The sequence below is a fragment of the Bicyclus anynana genome, chromosome 11, assembly GCF_947172395.1.
Source record: "Bicyclus anynana chromosome 11, ilBicAnyn1.1, whole genome shotgun sequence".
Taxonomy (NCBI): domain Eukaryota; kingdom Metazoa; phylum Arthropoda; class Insecta; order Lepidoptera; family Nymphalidae; genus Bicyclus; species Bicyclus anynana.
Window position 1 is genome coordinate 14,861,858 of NC_069093.1, and position 19,585 is coordinate 14,881,442.

At 37.6% G+C, this 19,585-nt stretch overlaps 1 protein-coding gene across 1 annotated transcript; it reads right to left on the reverse strand.

Annotated features, from left to right (window-relative positions):
* On the reverse strand, positions 1 to 19,503 carry LOC112050511 (leucine-rich repeats and immunoglobulin-like domains protein sma-10). The gene is made up of 8 exons (XM_024088792.2): positions 18,727 to 19,503; positions 6,322 to 6,564; positions 5,524 to 5,739; positions 4,673 to 4,940; positions 3,791 to 4,177; positions 3,027 to 3,208; positions 2,212 to 2,329; positions 1 to 1,616 (listed from the first exon to the last, which is right to left on the reverse strand). The coding sequence occupies exons 1-8, from the start codon at positions 19,014 to 19,016 to the stop codon at positions 1,383 to 1,385; spliced, it is 1,938 nt and encodes a 645-aa protein (XP_023944560.2). The 5' UTR covers positions 19,017 to 19,503; the 3' UTR covers positions 1 to 1,382.
* Positions 19,504 to 19,585: the final 82 nt, after the last annotated feature.

Consider the following 19,585-nt stretch of genomic DNA (forward strand, 5'->3'; position numbering starts at 1 on the left):
GTCATTTAATCGATTTGAATTGGTTTTTTTTTCGGGCTACAGATCTGAAGTTTTAACTTCAACTGTTTTAACTTCGACTGTAATCAAACTGAGGGCCTAGTTGCAGTTTGATACTGTGACGATCACGTTAACTTAAACGCGAATTTCTAAAGAATTGAAACAGCGCCATCTAGTGGCACTACTGCACAACTGTTTCAATTCCATATAAATTCGCATTTACGTTAACGCGATAGTAACAGTACAGTATGAAAACATTGAAAACTCCCACTAGGCACACTGCTCAGTTAAAAAGGTGAGTGTAGGCAAAACGGTACTGTACAGTTTGTTTGTACGGTTTTTTCTAATGTTTTTGATTGAAAATTCTATTGAAACTGTACAGTTAAAACTGCGCAGGGTCTGTGGCCCATTAGAGTAACAGCAGTTAAATACATGATATTTTTATATGGTCAATACTTTCACTGAGAATTACTTTCAATAGTTTAGATTATACGAAGTTCACAGACTCTTCAATTTTAGTTTTGGGTCCTACCTATCTAATGTCTATACATCACATACATAAACTAGTTAATTTGTATTTCTTTCGTAATATATTTTTTTTATATTTAATATTTATTGATAGAAAATTTAGTCGTAACTTTTCAGGTATATGCTTAGACTAAGCTAGGTACACTTAAAATGTAACATATTGAATTTCGATATTTGTAGTTTAATTATTATTTATTACTTACATATAAAACTAAATTAATATAAATTATTATTATACATGTTAGACTTAATAATAAAACATTATATTTACAATAGGACAATGAAAAAAGCGGTCATGCAAATGCATTGGGTTTTTTCAAAACATTTTGTTTTTTTTTTTTTGTAAATAAACAGTTTGACTAGCTAAGCAATGGTCTAATGTTTCACATCAATATAAAAATTAAAATAATATAATTAATACTGACGGTGAATAAACATAATTATTTAGTTTTGTGTCCAAACAATAATAAAAAAGTGTGTGTCAGCTCCGCACGAATGGAGTTTACTCCTTCAGATCGACTGTCTAAATAGGTGTATGTTGAACCGCAGCATACACTATGTACGTCTCAATTGTTACGCCTGAAAAGTGAAAGGTGCGCGGAATAGGTTGCGCACATAAACGTAACGCTGTCATTCGTTCATCGAATTTTACTGCCCATATTTTTTTCATAACCGGAGCTATATATAAAAAATCGACTCTTAAGGAGTAAATTCCTTAATAAATATAAAAATATATTAATTAGGGAATTGATTGAAAATCTCATTTTGTGTCTTTTTTGTCAAAAAGAATTACAAAAACGGTAAACTATGCGTGGATTTTACTAAACTTTTCGAATAATTTTTATTTTTTTTATTTTTTACGCTTTATTCAAAGCAGAGAACTGTTCTTTCTGCGTTCCGTTGCTGTTCTTAGCGTCCGCCGCGCTCTGTCGCTTGCGGTTCAATGCGGCCTGCCGCACGCGGTGCCGCCGGCGCGTCTTCACGAGGTACACAACTAGCGCGATCGCAACGAGCAGCGCGAGTATGATGCAACCGCCCAGTATTAGAGTGAGAGAGGTCACTTTTGAAAGACCCTCCCTCGATTCTTCCATCTGAAAATGTTTTTAAAAATGAAAGCAGTTTCTTTATTTTATACGGAAATATCATTATAGCTTGGCAAGTTCGTTCATGACACTCCCATGATATGCGGACGACTAGGGAAAGACTACGCGAGTGTGTAATCGTGCGGAAGTGAGGTGCATCAGTCGTGGGTTTTTATTCATCGCTATACGCTCCACGGCCTGCGCGGGCCATCGGGAGTGTTACAAACGATCTTGACTAGCTATAACGATTCGGCATCCTTATGCGGGCTACAGACATTGAGTTTTAAGTGTACAGTCGAACTGTTCAGTTAATAATTCCGTGTGAAGGCAAAACCGGAAACTGCACAGTTAAACTGGCAATGTAACATCTAATCGAAATATCATTAGAGAAAACTATGCAGTTAAAACGGAAGGTTTGTAGCCCGCATTACTTACTTTTTAATTTTTACTCGTAGGTACTTGGGGACGGTAACCTGTACAGGTATCAAATGGTTTGTACTATGGGAATGCTGATGCAAATAAAGCGGCTTTATTTATTTTAATTTGGAGTTTGGACTTTTTTAATAACAGGTGGTACCTACATACCGTATGTGCCACAACGTACCATATATGTCCCATACGGCCCGGACCGCATGCTCAGGTCGTCGCTACACATCGCCTGCTCGGTCCAGTTGTACCAGTGCACCAAGCGCAGACCCTCGTATGCGCGCGGAGACCCACATCTGGAATAGTACTCTCAGCTATAGTGAACCGTAGAACCACATACAACATACTCGTAAGTCAACATACGAAAGCTTTTCCTATTAATACTTTGTTTACATTCAGCCCGAGTGGGTAGGGAAGTCAATATTTTTTTTAGTCAATATTTATTATAGTGAATTAGTACAATCTCCTGGCCCCTGGGTGCGCCCATGGTAGATTTCATATGCAGTGAGCGCACTTCTTTAATAGAGACACCAAGAAATTAATTGACAAATGTACATTTTGTGCAAGCTCATCTGGAGTCATATCTACATGGCCAATTGCCACCGAGAGGCATGGATATCATGGACTCCTGGTGAGACAGGAAATGATGCCAGGAATGCGTCGTGCGCGAGTCAAAGGACTGGCAGCGTGAGTGGCAGCTTGTGTTTACGTTCAGCCCTTTCTTAATTACACTAAGCAGACTTCACAGTTGTCGCCGCAACAAACTCAATCTCAACGCGGTGTGGCATACGTCATCCATGGTTGCGAGTCGCACGTTAAAGAAGTATTAGGGCTGAGTGTAAACTCATTCGCGTTTACACTCAGCCGCTTCCCCTGCCACTTGCGCTGCCAGAAATATTGCCGGATAATAAGGAATATTTATAGCTGTATAAGGAATAATCAAAGATGGATTCTAATATGTCTATATGGGAAATTAAAAAAAAAACAAATTACCTCAACTCTGACAGTAGCCTCGAGTTAGCGCGGTACATTTGCGGCAGCAGGTCGTCTAACATCCACTGCAGCTCGCAGGAGCAGTGCCACGGGTTGTGCTGCAGGTTGGCGCCTTCTGTCAGTGACTTCCAGTCCAGTAGGGTCCTCGATAATTTTGTTAAGTTGTTTTTGCTAATGTCCAACTGGAAAAGTATTGGGTAAATGTATTACGAATTTATGGAGATTACCTACGCCTTAAAAATTAGTAGTAAAATCAAAACATTATCCACACGATCTACCTGATTATATTTACATTCACGCAGATGAAAGTTATGGTAACTACTATCTTTCTGCTGCAGTGTTCCAAATGGAACTCTTCATCATCATCATCATATCAGCCGATGGAAGTCCACTGCAGGATTTTTGTAGGAACTTCCAAACTTCACGATACTGAGCCGCTTGATGTCGTCAGTCCACCTGGTGGGGGTCGACCTACACTGTTGCGGGGTCGTCATTCCAGCGCCTTGGAACCCCAACGTCCATCGGCCCATAGAACTATATGCCCCGCCCATTGCCACTTCAGCTTCTCGACTCATTGAACTATGTCAGTGACTTTATAGAATTCTACCAAGAACTAGTTGCACCTCTGGTTTAACAAATGTCGGGCAATGGTTATTTAAAGTGGTAAAATTTCAGCAGTTAAGTTAAGGTGAACCAGTTATGACAGAGTAAACGGTTTTGATTCAGATAACAGTATAACGAAGACACGTATTCCAAACACTTACCATACACAAAGTAGTCGCATCAAAAGCCCCCTCCTGTATACTCATCAGAGAACCACAATTAGATAGAAATAGAGAAAAACAGCTCTGCTCAAACAAACTCTCATCTCCTGCTCTACCAATCACATTACTGAAAGCCTTATCTTCCACCACAGTTAGTTTATTTAGATCATTCATGTACAAATTCTTCAAAGCAATAATATTCTTAAAGTAAATGCTCTCTATTGGGTTCCCATCGAGCCTTAGTTCCTCTAATTTAGGAAAGGTTTGGCTGCTTAAACTCTTTGGCACATCTGCTAGCAAATTGTATGATAGATCCAAACTATATAGTTTTGGAAGTTTCTTCTGGATGTCGAAGTCTTTTATTTGGTTACCTCCTATGTTGAGAATCTAGAAAGCACAATGGTAACTAATTAGAATCATAACATGTAATTAACATATCTTTTATGGTATGTGCGGCGTGTTTATTTATAGCTAAATAGAGTTCTACCTGACTCTCCTACCTTCCAAAATTTGCCCTGTCGGCTTCCCTACCACCTACAATAGGTATGGTTAGTTTTAAGTCAAGGGTGAATAGGCATCATACTATTTAGGTAATTGCATTCCACCATAGGCTGAATTAATGCTGATTGCCAGGTTTTTGCAGTGCAGTGCAGATTTTCTTTGTTCAAGCTTTACTAATCTAAGATAAGTAGAAATATAACCTAATACTCTTCTTTTGCTGCATATCCTGTATCTCTGTGCTTACAAATAACATAGTTTCATACAATATTGACTTGGCTTGTAAAATCCATAGTAATTAATACCGCTACAGAGTAGGTACAGAGGATGATAACGTGTACATTTTTGTGAATTATTTTATGAAAAAGCTTTTTAGCACATTACCTCCAAGTTTTCAAACTCCACATTATCCTCGTCATACAAAGCGGACAATCTGTTGTAAGACAAATCTACAAACGTGATCCCACTGGGGAACTTGGGCCAGTGGTAAAGAGTGTTTATCTTCAATATGGCGATCTGCAGTGTCGGTGGCAGCGCGAATGTGAACGTTATGTTGTTCTGCGCAAGGTTCAGTTCCCTCAAACTCGTGCAAGACAACAGCGAGTCTTCCTCGACCACCTCAATTATGTTGTTAGATAAATCCAGAAGCTCACTGAAAGGTCAATGTTTGACATTGTAGAGAGATATGATGTCAGTTATTCATTTGAATTAATGTTTTGTAAATTATATGATTGAATCTGTCTTGTGGAGAATTTGAGAGCCATAAATAAAACTTGAGTGTGTATTTTCACAGGCGTCTATTCCGTCTATTTATATATCCCGGAAACTACAGGTCATACTCTCATTTATTAACAGAATATTTAAATATTTTAACCAACTAAAAAGCATTTTTAAAAATATTAATAAATGCAAGCAAAAACGGGACAGGTAAGAGTTTCTGCTTCACAAATTCATAATACTGACTCATTATTTATTCGGATTATTGTCTTCTTAATATGGCCCTTGCATAACCTAGCGAAAGCTTCTTAAGGAATCCAAGTTTTTCGCTACAAAACCATTAAGAAGAAAATCTGTTCAACAATCATCAAGTTAATACCCGAAATGTCATTCTTTGTTTACGAAATCCAAGTACCTATTTATTTTGATATTTTCAGTTTTCACCAAATTATCGTCTTTGGGCATAAGTAGCGTACATTTACATGACCAATTTATATTGACTAGATTTTTTTACTTACATATTATTTTCTTCAGGAAATGAGTCTTTCACTATCGACCGAATGCGGTTGCCGCTTAAATTTAACCTCTTGATCCCCTTCAGAGTAGTGCTCTCAGTTCTCCTTAATAGTAAATCATGTATTCCATTCTTACTAAGATCCAGATCTTCCAATAACGCTAAGGGCTGCAGTGCCTCTACTGGTATCTTCTTTAGCAAATTACTTTGGAGGTTTAACCTAAAAAAAAAAGTTTCCATCAGTGTATTCTTTGTCGATTTTAGAAATACGAAATCGATGTGCCTACAAACTCTGTTTGACATTTGAAGGTTTTTCCCATACAAGTTATGATAAAGAATGTATATTTAAAACGAAGGTCAAAATGATCGATTAACTTTGTCCTCTGAAAGACACCTAGTTAGCGGATAACCCGACGTTATCCGAAAGGCACACTTAAGGTCTCTCTAGTCATGTTGACTTTTTAAGATCAAAAATGCTCACAAAAACTGTTGTGGCACGCAGTGGTGGATTTACCAGTAAGCTAAGCAGGCTGGAGCCTAGGGCGGCAGATTTTAGAGGGCGGCAAATTTGACCCAAAAATCTTTCTCTTCTACAGAAATGAAGGAAATGTAACGATTAATTTAATAAAACTTGCAATTTTATGACACAATTTAAGGTAATTGTATTATTTCGATACTTATGGAATTTCAGAGTTTAGTAGGGTCTGCAAAAATCCAATAGCCTACCCACTGTCGGCATATTTGTAAAACCGCCACGGTGACTGGCGACAAAATCACAAAGTTTGCGTTCACAGTCCTTTACCTTTTAACATGATGCAAATGTTTGAAATCCAATGGATTCAAATCCCCGATTTTGTTGAAGGATAAATCCAGTTCCTCTAAAGCGTGTACTTTCGTGAACAAGTCTGGCGTAAGCTCGGCCAGTTCGTTTTGTGTGAAGGAGAGCCGCTTCAGGTTTGGGACGTCGTTGAACGGATCCGGCCAGTACGTCTTGATGGCGTTGTTACTGAACCGGAGAGTTTCCACTTGAGAGTTGGGCGGTAACCTGAAAACACGATACGAAATTCTTTTACTGTTTCATCAAGTCATTAATCAGTTTAGTCGGCAATCTAGACGGGCTGGAATGTCATAAAGGGAAGAGTTTTTAACAAATTGGACTATTATGGTATTGAAGCTGAAATTAATTAACCGACTGATAGCCCAGTGGATATGACCTCTGCCTCCGATTTCGGAGGGTGTGGGTTTGAATCCGGACCTGGGCATGCCTCCAACTTTTCAGTTGTGTGCATTTTAAGAAATTCAATATCACGTGTCTCAAACGGTAAAGGAAAACATCGTGAGGAAACCTGCGTACCTGAGAATTATCTTAATTCTCTGCGTGTGTGAAGTCTGCCAATCCGCATTAGGCCAGCGTGGTGGACTATTGGTCTAACCCCTCTCATTCTGAGAGGAGACTCCAGCTTAGCAGTGAGCTGAATATGGGTTGATGACGAATACTATAACAATAAATAACGAAATTCTTTACTATGTTCTGTGACTGCCTAAGTATTATGTAACTACTGGTATATATTTAACATCCTAATTCCTATTTACCTACTCGTATATTATAAACGCGAAAGTTTTTTTGTATGGATGTTTGTTACTCTTTAACGCCGCAACTACTGAACAGATTTGGATGAAATTCAAAATGAAAATAGGTTTTACCCTGGATTAACACCCTCTTTGGTCCGAAAAAATCCATGGTTTCCCGTGATTTGCAAAAAAACTGATGGTTACGATGGTCTGAATGTGTATTACTCTTTCATGTCGCGACTTGGAATGGAGATAGATTAACACACAGGCTACTCCGGATAAATTACATACTTATTTTCGCGGCTAACACCGCAGGGCGCAGCTAGTAATGTAATAAATCATTAAGAGTATTTTTGCCAAGAAATATATTTAAGTCATTTAGAGTCTAGACAATAAATAAGGCAATCAAAAGATTCCTAATTCTCTTCCAGTACCTAATGGCTACCTAAGTAATCAACAATATTTTACATGTAAATACAAATCGCTAATCGTTATTTATGTATATGAAGTAATGCTTTGAAGCGTATAATTTAGGTACCCACTCGTACCTGAGGTCTAAGTGACATCACGTAATCTATTCTTAATGTCGAGCCACCCGAGATGATTTACTACTTGTGCTGGCGAGTGCCAAGGTTATCTGATAAGGAGACAACCTTGTCATAGGTTACAAGGGCTTACAAAATATTTACATGAGATTTTGTCTATGAGACGAATCACCACCGTTGTCATCTATGTATCTATTCTTCTTTAGCGTTTTAACTTTATCAAAGTTATTGGCTACGCAGTTAATTATAATTTGTGCGCATGGCTTTTGGGCGCAGCGGATTGTGAGATCTTATTTAATGGACATGGATGGATCTACCGAGAACTGAATGTGCTCTATGTGGTAATCCTCTGATAAAGGCAATAGTTTGAAGATTATACAGTACCGTAAAAGTCCCACGTAAATCCTGCTTAATGCGGATGCCAAAGCCATACAAAAGTAACACTAGCTATCTAGAGCCATCAGAGCTGGTATTTGCTTGGTGGGGTCCTTATTTCTGGCAGAGTTTTTTCTGATCGTGTGTTAAATATTATAATTCGTAATCCATCGTCACCGGCGAAAAAGCACTGGTAGATCGAGATCGAGGGTTGAAGAACGCTATGGCTGTTTGAACGTCTCTCTAAGAGCATTTCTTGTAAATTGAGGCGTGCAATTTAAGGAGACGCTGAGACCTATGGCGTTTTTGGGTTGAGTGATGTCTTCGTGACCGTGAAATTTAAACTCAGAAGACGTATGAAATCTCGTCGAGGAGCGACATGCGAATCAAAATAGGGTCTATTTACCTAGGGTACCTATTTAGGGTAGGTACCCTTGGTAAATAGACCCTACCTATATCTGTAGTGTGCCTGTTTCAAATCTGTACCAAGGATGTAATATAATGCAATAAAGTTTTCTTGAGCTTAGCTTTATGCTTTAGATATGAATAAAAGTTGAATTTTGTATTTTATCTATACTAATCTATACTAATATTATAAAGAGGTAAAGTTTGTAAGTTTGTAAGTTTGTCACAACCGGTCCGATTTTAAAAATTCTTTCACCAGTAGAATGCTACATTATCGGGGAGTGCTATAGGCTATATTTTATATTGGTATCATATATATTAGCCGAGTTATCACAGTTTTTGTCATACAGGTCGGACTGAAAATCCTCTTAAAAAGACTTATTCGCATGCGCTGCCTTAACTATTGTGTAAAATTGAAATTAATGTATGGAGACTTTATGTATCTGTTGATAGTGTGGCCGCTTAACAATCACTAGTTTATTGTCTATGTTAACTGTTCTCTGTGATCGGTCTCTTCTTCCATTGAACTGTGCTCTGTCAGACGTTTACTTATTTAATTATTCTCAATAAACTATTTAAAACTATAAACTATAAAGCCTTTCAATCTATCAGGTTATGGGCAATACCGTACCTGCCGGATAAAGTTATTTTTGCATATAAAGTAATAATTACGAAGTTTTTCGGTAAAAGTAAAACCGCGTGCATAACCTCAACCGTAGTTACCGCGCCGCGAGTGATTCCTTTTTTCAGCAATTTACATAGAAATACATTAATATGTCTGCAAATACTGGAATGCTATCTATTGAAAAGTTGATGGGTCGAGACAACTGGTCTAGCTGGAGCTTCGCAGTGAAGGCGTACTTGCAACACGAGGATTTATATAATTGTATTTTAAAAGAACCGGTGAGCTCTGAGCCTGATTCCATGAAACTGGACATAAAAGCTAAGTCAAAATTAATATTACTGATTGACCCTATTTTGTATGTACATATTCAAGATGCTCAAAATGCAAAACAGGTGTGGGAAAGATTGGCAAAGGCATTTGAAGATAGTGGGTTAACTCGTAAGGTTGGCTTATTAAAAGAACTCATTAATACCAACTTAGAAAATAGTTTATCCGTTGAAGATTATGTAAACAAGATCATGACAGCCGCGCACAAGTTGAGAAATATCAATTTCCATGTTGATGATGAGTGGTTGGGCACTTTGATGCTGGCAGGGTTGCCGGAGGTGTACAGGCCCATGATCATGGGCTTAGAAAGTTCTGGCATGAAGATTAGTGCTGATCTAGTTAAAAATAAACTACTTCAAGAAGTGAAAGTTTCAGACACTACCGCTCTTTATGCAAACAAACCCAAAAGTGATAAGAAAGGTCCTAGATGCTTTTCTTGTAATAAGTACGGCCATCTCAGTAAAAATTGCTGGCATAAAAAGACAAATATTAAAAAAACAGATAAAAATACAGGATATGTAGCAGCTTTTTCAGCTTGTACGACAAATGACTACAATCTTTGGCATGTTGACTCAGGGGCATCTATGCATATGACCATGCACCGAGACTGGCTCACTGATGTCACTTCTTCATGTGTACCAACTATAAGAATAGCTAACAACAAATTATTGAAGGTTGAATGCTGCGGTAATGTATGTATCAAGGTAAAAACAAAAGATGGCAGCACCGATTCAATACAGGTGAGAAATGTATTATATGTACCTGAATTAAAAACAAATTTGTTGTCTGTTAGTAAAATAATTAAAAGTGGATACAGAGTATCATTTAATGAATATGGTTGCCAAATTTACAATCCTAGTAACAAGTTAATTGCTGAGGCAAAACTGATTAATGAAACATATCTATTAAACACTTGCTTCATTCCGTCAGTCATGATGGCTACAGCTGATGATACTTATCTGTGGCACCAAAGGATGGGCCACTTAAATTTCACTTATCTTCAGAAAATACCTAACCATACTGAAGGTGTAAAGTTTTCACCAAGAAAGGGAAATTATATTTGTTTAACCTGTCTTGAAGGAAAACAGACAAGAAAACCATTCCCTATTGAAGGCTCCCGAGCAACAAGTTTGCTAGAGCTAATCCACAGTGATGTATGTGGACCGATGAAACATACTTCTATTGGAGGGGCAAGGTATTTTGTAACCTTTATTGATGATTTTTCTCGACGAGTACATGTATATTTTATTAAAAGTAAAAATGAAGTATTGGAAAAATTTATGGAATTTAAAAACAGGGTAGAAAATGAGTTAAATAGCAAAATTAAAGTTTTAAGAAGCGATAATGGAACTGAATACAAAAATAACAATTTTGAATCCTACTTAAAGACACATGGCATACTGCACCAAACATCTAATGTACATACTCCTGAGCAAAACGGACTCAGTGAGAGGATGAATAGAACCTTGATTGAGCGCGCTAAATGCATGATTACAAATGCTGAATTACAGGTCACATATTGGGCAGAAGCGGTTGCTACAGCTGCATACATTGTGAACCGCTCTCCCACCTGTACCTTATCTGATGCGACGCCTCATGAAGTTTGGACTGGCAAAAAACCAAATCTCAGTCACATGAGAATATTTGGATGTTCTGCAATGGTGCTTATCCCTAAACAAAACAGAACTAAGCTTGATGTAAAGTCACGTAAGTTAATATTTGTTGGATATAGCGACTGTACAAAAGGCTACCGTTTCATAGATCCTGAAACAAAAAAGGCAGTTATTAGTAGAGATGTTGTATTCCTTGAAGCTTCAATTAAAAGAAATAAAATAGATAATTTACCTGAAAAAGAAAATGAAATTAGTAGACATAACTTAGAATTAGAAGAAAATAAAAAGGAAAGTTATAATGAAGTAATAAAAAAAGAAAATATTTACTTACCCTTAAGTGATGAACCTGAAGAATCTGTGGAAAAAAACATCAATGAAACACAGGATGCTTCTCAGAGTATTTTTCTTTCAGATGATTCTGATCAATTCGAAAATGTTAATGATGAGACATACATACCTGACGAGTCACTTGACTCCCCAGTGGTACCTAATCTTAGACCATTGCAGCAGAGAAGAAGACGCCGCAATGATGATGTTAATCAGAGTCCCTCATCACTAATGTGTCAAAATGTTGAGTCAACAATGAATTTATTGAATAATGATCCACAAAGTCTTCAAGAAGCTCTTCACAGCGAAAAAGCTGATGAATGGAAGAGAGCTATGCATGAAGAATATCAGTCATTAATAAAGAATAATACGTGGACACAGGTTGACTTACCAGAAGGAAAATCAGTAATTCCCAGCAGATGGGTTTTTAAAACCAAGATGGATGGAAATGGGTCTATTACTCGCTATAAAGCTAGGTTGGTGATTAAAGGATACAAACAAGTCAAAGGCATAGATTATAATGAGGTATACGCCCCAGTTGTACGTTATACATCTATAAGATATTTAATTGGTCTTGCTGCCAAATATGGGCTTAAAATACATCAAATGGATGCCGTCACTGCATTCTTACAAGGTGAAATTGATGAAGAAATTTACATGTCCTTACCACCTGGCTATGAAGATCAAAATAAAGTATGTAAATTAAACAAGTCAATATATGGGCTTAAACAAGCCAGCAGACAATGGAATAAAAAATTAAATAGTATTTTGTTAAATATTGGAATGACTCGATCAAACATAGATCCATGTGTTTACCACCATATTTTGAGTGAAAATGATATGCTTTTCATAGCAGTGTATGTAGATGACATACTATTCTTTTTCAATAATGAGGATACCTCACATAAAATAAAAGGAAAATTGAGCGATACATTCTATATGAAGGATTTAGGTATAGCAAAACATTGTATTGGTTTTAACATTGTACAAGAAAATAATGAAATCTCTATTGATCAATCTATCTACATAAGCATGATACTTGAACGATTTGGAATGATTCACTGTAAACCAATGTGGACACCAGCTGATGCCAATGTTAAGTTAAAGAAGGCTGAAAGTCAAGAAGAAATTTTAAATAATATTCCATATCAAGAAATAATTGGCTGCTTATTATACCTATCACAGGGCACTCGCCCAGATATTACTTACATTGTGAATTCTTTGAGTAGATACAATAGTCAACCTACTAAAGAACATTGGGCAGCTCTGAAACGAGTAATGAGGTACTTGAAAGCTACAATACATATGAAATTAATTTATAAGAAGAATGCTGATGGATATATTTCAGGCTATAGTGACTCAGATTGGGCAAATGATATTGAAGACAGAAGATCTTGCACTGGGTATATATTTTTATTTCAGGGAGCTGCAATAAGTTGGAACTCCAAAAAACAACAAACTATAGCACTTTCAACGAGTGAGGCAGAATATATGGCTTTAGCATCAACTATACAGGAAGCTCTTTGGTTGAAACAGCTGGCAGACGAGTTTCAGCCTGACCTCAAAGGTACACCAATAACTCTTTACTGTGATAATCAAAGCGCGATTAGTCTTTCAGGAAATGCTGTCTACCATGCCCGAAGTAAACACATAGACATCCGTTACCACTTTGTACGGGAGAAGATTGCAGCCAAGCAAGTCGCAATACAATATAGATGCACTGGAGACATGGTCGCAGACAGTCTAACCAAGGGTCTGCATCGGCCGAAGCATGAGCTTTTTGCAGCAGCTATGGGATTGATTCCGAAGTGTACGCGTCCAGGAGAGGATGTTGATAGTGTGGCCGCTTAACAATCACTAGTTTATTGTCTATGTTAACTGTTCTCTGTGATCGGTCTCTTCTTCCATTGAACTGTGCTCTGTCAGACGTTTACTTATTTAATTATTCTCAATAAACTATTTAAAACTATAAACTATAAAGCCTTTCAATCTATCAGTATCTTTAAAAGTTCTACAAAAAAGTCCGCGACACCATATATCTATCTTCTATATATTAGCAGATATAGTACCTTTTGTGTTTTAAAAATTATTAATTTTATATACTTAGGTTTACGTCATTATTTATACAACTAAACTTTAATCCTTATTAAAATAAATTATTTAATAATCACAAGGATATTATGGAGATAAGATTTGCCCTTTACAGTATGTTAATTACTTTAATAGTTTCGGAGATAATACAAAATTTCTAAAAGACGCAGAAATTCCGCTATATGACGCCCGGCGCTTTCATTTACGTAGTTCCCGTTCCCGTGTGAATATGGGGATCAAACATAGCCTATGACACTCGCAAATAACGTAGCTTTCTATTGGTAAAACAATTTTCCAAATCGGTCCTCTAGATCCAGAGATTACCTCCTACAACCACACAAACTTTACCTCTTTATATTATTAGCATAGAAGTCTCTATTTCTCTTGGTCATACCACCACTCTCGAAGGACTGGACCGATTTTGCTAGGGGTAGGAGTAAGATAGAGAAGTTACAGGGTAGGGTAGGGTACGGGTAGGGAAGCGTAGGGGTAGGGTAGGTTTAGGGCCGGGTTTAGGGTAGTGGTAGGGTAGGGGTAGAGGTAGGGTAGTGGTAGGGTAGAGGTACGGGTAGTATAGGGAAGTGGTAGGGTAAGGGTAGGATAGGGGTACGGGTGGGATAGGGGTAGGAAAGGGATAGGGTACGGGGAGGGTAGGGGTAGGATGGGGGTAGGGTGTAGATAAGGTAGAGGTAGGTTTGGGGTAGGGTAGGGTTGGGGTAGTGGTAGGGTAGGGGTAGTAGTAAAGTTGACATCGAAATTTACGCGGACGAAGTCGTGGGCGTCCGCTAGTGTGCTATAAAAATCATCGGTAACCTTTTCAAAGAAAGTTTATCACGTGTCGCGTTTGGAAGGTAAATTATTCAACGTAACCTACCTATTCGTTTCTGAATAAAATGTCGCGTCGATACTATACCATTTAGTAGTAGGTACATACTACGGTCCTTGTTTGAATAAGGGGTAATAACCTAAAGTCATCGCCCAAGTCTCCCTCTACGCTATAGCTAGTTGAGCAGTGATCGGGTTAACGCTAGCGGCCATCAATCAAGCCGTGTCAACGATGTTTGAGTTGCGAATTACCTTCGCGGGAAGTGACTGGCTCTTAATCAAAGTGTGCCGAAATGAATAGGCGGATAGCTAGGTATCCTTTGAATAATCAAGTCAAGGCTCTTAGAGTTGAGGTAATTTAAAAAGTTCCTGAATATATATTAGTTTATTATTATTTTTTTATTATTGTAAACAACTGCCTTATCTTCATGGTTACGGGATAATGTAGATATAATAATGGGATCTGTTCCCGTTCGTATTTATTTGGAAGGGAAGAGGGACAGCAGTTATATTTGAAAGAACGAAAAAAATCTTTTATTTTAACATGATGCCACACATCACATTATTGTACTGCTTGAGCCCTGATGCCTGATACAAAGGTATTTAAAATGATATGACTAGTATCTATTCCCAAAAATAAAATAAAAAGAAATCCTGAACGTTTGTCAATCAGGCAAAAAGAACCGAATAAGTTTTAGTTTAACTCAGTCGGTGAATTAGCTGGATTTAACAATCACCTACTTTTATTGTCATCTGTCTGTTCACGCTAATCTCTACAAAATGGATACTCAAATTATTGTATCACAAAGCTTGGATCAACAAAAGTATTGACAGACTCATTAATCGGACATAGGGATTGTTATCCCAAAAATATACCTTAATCAACGCGGAAAAAGATAAAACCTCAATACGAGTACAATGGCGTAGCTTGCCTTGGAGGTGCCCTGTATCAAAATTAGTTGGGGGCCCGCAATAGGTAGGGGTAGGGGTAAGGTAGGGTAGGAGTAGGGTAGGGGTAGGGTTGAGTCCCTACTTATCCCCTGTATGGTAGGGTAGCTGTAGAGTGGGACTAGGGTAGGGTAGTAGTAGGGTTTCACGGGGACGACGTCGCGGGCGTCCGCTAGTTACAAATTAATCAACAATGATAGGTAGCTGCATGCGAGTACAAATGTGTGATTAAAACTGATAAAGATTTCTATAAGTATTGTGGTGTCTAATGTGATGCAATTGTAAAGGCGATATCGACGATAAGTATGCAACATAATAGAATTATCTATACTTAGGTATAATAAATCTGTAGAGAGGTCAATTCTGTACATGAAATATATTTCCAAAATAACTATCAGGGGGTGATTAGTGGTCGATACTGATGCCAAAAATGCAATCAGTAAAATTTTTGTCTGTCTGTATGTCTGTATGTTCTTTATAGAAACAAAAACTATTCGACGAATTTTAACGAAACTTGATACAATTATTCTTCATACTCCTGGGCAGGTTAAAGTATACTTTTCATTACGCTACCGTCAATAGGAGCAGAGCAGTGAAGGAAAATGTTGAGAAAACGGGAGAAGTTACTCCATTTTTTAGCTTCCGTCGCCGTCGCATGGTCCCTACCATAGGGGTAGTAGGATAGGGGCAGGGTAGGGGTAAGGTAGGGATAGGGTTGGGTAAGGGTAGGCGTAGTAGTAGGGTTTCACGCTGACGAAGTCGCGGGCGTCCGCTAGTTGTGAATAAAAAATTGATATTAGATATACCTAGGTCTAATGCTAGCCACTGATCTGGAGAATAAACTGATCGTGTGTTGGTCGCGATGTGAATGACTTAATGCAGACCGACACACGATCAGTTTTATCGGATGTCCTGCCGTTTGCGCTGCATGCACGTGGACTTATTGGATGGTGAATGGCTAGCACTAGATGCGTAAAAAAGCGATGCTTTATGCGATAAAAAAAGTTTATAAGAATGGACTGTATGCATGGTCGTTTGTAACCTAAATAACCTAGATGCATTTTGATGTGATTTGGGACAGAGGTCGATTATACTCAATCTAGAATAGAAGGTATGTATAGCTCTATGTACTTTTTATCTTGGAAAACTGCGGGATAGTCGAAATTCTTCAACCAGATGAAGTCATGATTCAGGCGAACAATAGCAATAGCTAAGCATCATAATGGGTAGGTACATCATCGTTATCATTATTATCAGCCGATGGACGTCCACTGCTGGACACAGGCTTCTTGCATGGACATCTAAACACCAGGTTCTCAAGCAGCCAACATCCAGCGGCATATGTACCTACCTACCAGTAGCGAAGACTGACGTTATCTAGTAGATAACCCTTCATGTGTTTTTGGCTAAGTACCTACGTTAAATTATGATTAACGTTCGTAAAACTCGTGGATGTTGAAAAGGTAACCCGATAGGAATCGGGTTGTTAGGAATCATCGCCACTGGTACCTACACAATACCTAGGTAATCATTGATTTTCATCAGACATGGTTATTGAGGTCTTGGATAATAAATAAATCGAGTTTACGTAATTTAGTTATAGGTTGCGAAAGTAAACAAACAGAGGTCGATCACCGTAGGATAAAGTGAGATTTATTTGTTGCCAGATAAAGCAGTTTAAAGAATCAAGGTGGATTCGGCCTACACGTCTATAAGTTAAATTGAACGCGTAGGTTTTAAGGACTGTGGAACGTTGGAATTGTGTTTGTTATTTTTATTATCATACAATTTTATGGATTTTTAAACGACTTCAAAAGAGTAGGACAAGCGACTCGAAGGTCCCCGCATTAGAGTGGCGTGGTGGGTATAAGCTAAATATCCCCTTTTGTATACCCACGGCGGGAGCTCTGTTATCTATACTTATAATAAATCTGTAGAGAGGTTAATTCTGTATATGAAATATATTTCCAAAATAACTACCAGGGGGTGATTAGTGGTCGATACTGATGCCAAAAATGCAATCAGTAAAATTTTTGTCTGTCTGTCTATATGTTCTTTATAGAAACAAAAACTACTCGACCTTTTCATCACGCAACAATCAACAGGAGCAGAGCAGTGAAAGAAAATGTTGAAAAAACAGGAGAAGTTACTCCATTTTTTAAGCTTCCGTCGCCGTCACGTGGTAGGGTAGGGGGAGTAAGGGTAGCGTAGATTTAGGATAGGGGTAGGGTAGTGGTAGGGTACCCTACGGTAGGGGTAGGGTAGGGATAGGGTAGGGGTAGGATAGGAGTAGTGTAGGGGTAAGGTTGGGGTAGAGTAGGGCTAGAGTAGCTCGCTTATCGCTTTTAAATCGATCAATACAATGGAGATAGGTAAGATGTTATTTGCGTTTTTATGTTTAATTTTTTTGGGTTAAAAGAGTTTATTTTTCTGTCCTAGTGGCCGTAAACGCTACAGTACCTACCAATTTTGTTTACCTTTTTCAGTTTATTTGATTTAAACTCAAAATTACTAAAGCGATTTTCGTGATAATTACTTAAATGAGACCAATCTGGAGGTATACTCTTTCAAACAAAAAAATACTTTGAAAATTGGTTAATAAATGACGAAGTTATGAAATAACAAACATAAAAAAACACGCGTCGAACCGAGAATCTCCTCCATTTTTTAAAGTCGGTTTCGAAAATCCAAAGGAGCGGTTTTTTTTAAACACAAATGGCAACCACAAACGAAACAAAGAAAGGACCTCGTTACTTAGGTATATTAAATAGGTACGTACGGAGCTCATCGGATTGCAAAACACGAAGATCCGGGTTTGAGTCCTGGATATGCAACAAAAAGGTAATGGAACTCTATCTTTAGAAGTGTGGAAGTTCATAACAATGTCGTGGTTTCTGTCTACGCTTCCTTCGTGAATTCTTAGCACAAAGTAAAAAACGAGTCGCAGACAACATAAGTTATACACTTCAAGTATTTATCCTACTATAGAAATGTGCTATAAATCTAAACGGCTATACCATATTCTAAAGAAAACATTATGATTCATTTTCTTATAAAAAATACATTTGTGTAGGTAGATACGTTCCACCTATATTATCTATATGACTAATATGACATGCCCTCTAACTGCTTTAACGAGAAAAGTATTGAATCTATTCATTGATCTCTTTTTTAATAGGAAATCGATGAATCTATTATGCTATTATGCTTCAATCAGAATGCAGTATAGTTGCTCATATCACAGAAATAGCAAGGTCCTATTACCATTACTTCAGGGTTCTTCAGAATCAAAATAAAAATACGCAGAAAAAAAGAATGTTCAAAATCCACAAATGACGGAAAATATCGCTGGAACATACCTACAAAAAACATACATATCTACAGCTGAACATAGAACCTCCTCCTTTTTGGAAGTCGGTTAAAAATACTCAGTCCTACAAAAACATTCAGTCTATTAACAGTCAAGTATTTTGTTGCGAATCTAATATCTATATCACACCTACTCGTATGTATGATTCAGGTCCTACAAATATATAAATAACTTGTTTACTTACTTGCCTAAAGTGGTAAGTCCCAACCCTTCGAAGGCCGCAGCTATCTTCAGTCCATTAGGATTTTCAGGCCACTCGATTTTATCCAAATCGGCGAAGTTTTCTATCCTATCCAATTCGGAGCACTGAATGTTCAACACCAAATGAGTTCCATCAACATCTGGTATTTCACTACACGTACAATACGAACACAATTTTATTAATCTGTAAACTTCTCCAGAAGCCTCTTGCTCCTGTGCCGCGATAGGGTTGATAATTAAAAAAAATAACGCCAGAAACTTTAACGCGCGCATTTTGTTTTTTTTTATTGTACCGCACTGACAACTACACGTTTAGCTTTATCGAGGTGGAGTGATAATGATAAGATTCTTTTTATCGCATCGTTATCGACGATGCGTGTGTACATTGCTGAATATGACGTACACTAAATAGATAAATAGGGATTAGAGCACGGGCTAGGCTCGGACATTTGAATCACTTTCATACAATACTACATTACAAAGTCAATTAAAACAATGTTCATTTTAAAAGTAGAACATTGTATAACTTTGTTATCCAATGTTGACAATGTTCAGGTTACTGAACTGAAATGGTGGAAATAATCATAGACAATAATAAACATGATTCGAAATTCAAAATTATATTCGCGAAGTAAAATTGCGAACGCGTGTTTCGACGCGCGTGGTTCGCTAAACTACCGTGCCTACATAAAAGGCTATATTGGCGAAACGGTAACGTGAGCTGTAAGTAGCTATAGCTAGTAGATATAGGCTACATAGAATGCCATTGACCACACTAATTTTGAAATGATATACGAAACTGCTGTAAATATATATACTAATAAATAGGTGAGACGTTATTC

What these genes read in the sequence shown, in the direction of transcription:
- LOC112050511 (XM_024088792.2), bottom strand. Translation starts at nt 19,016, where the DNA reads ATGCGCGCGTTAAAGTTTCTGGCGTTATTTTTTTTAATTATCAACCCT. An exon ending in CATTTGCATCATGTTAAAAG is followed by an intron (nt 5,740 to 6,321) that starts GTAAAGGACTGT and finishes TTTTTTTTTTAG; the next exon opens with GTTAAACCTCCAAAGTAATT. An exon ending in ATGCGACTACTTTGTGTATG is followed by an intron (nt 3,209 to 3,790) that starts GTAAGTGTTTGG and finishes ATACTTTTCCAG; the next exon opens with TTGGACATTAGCAAAAACAA.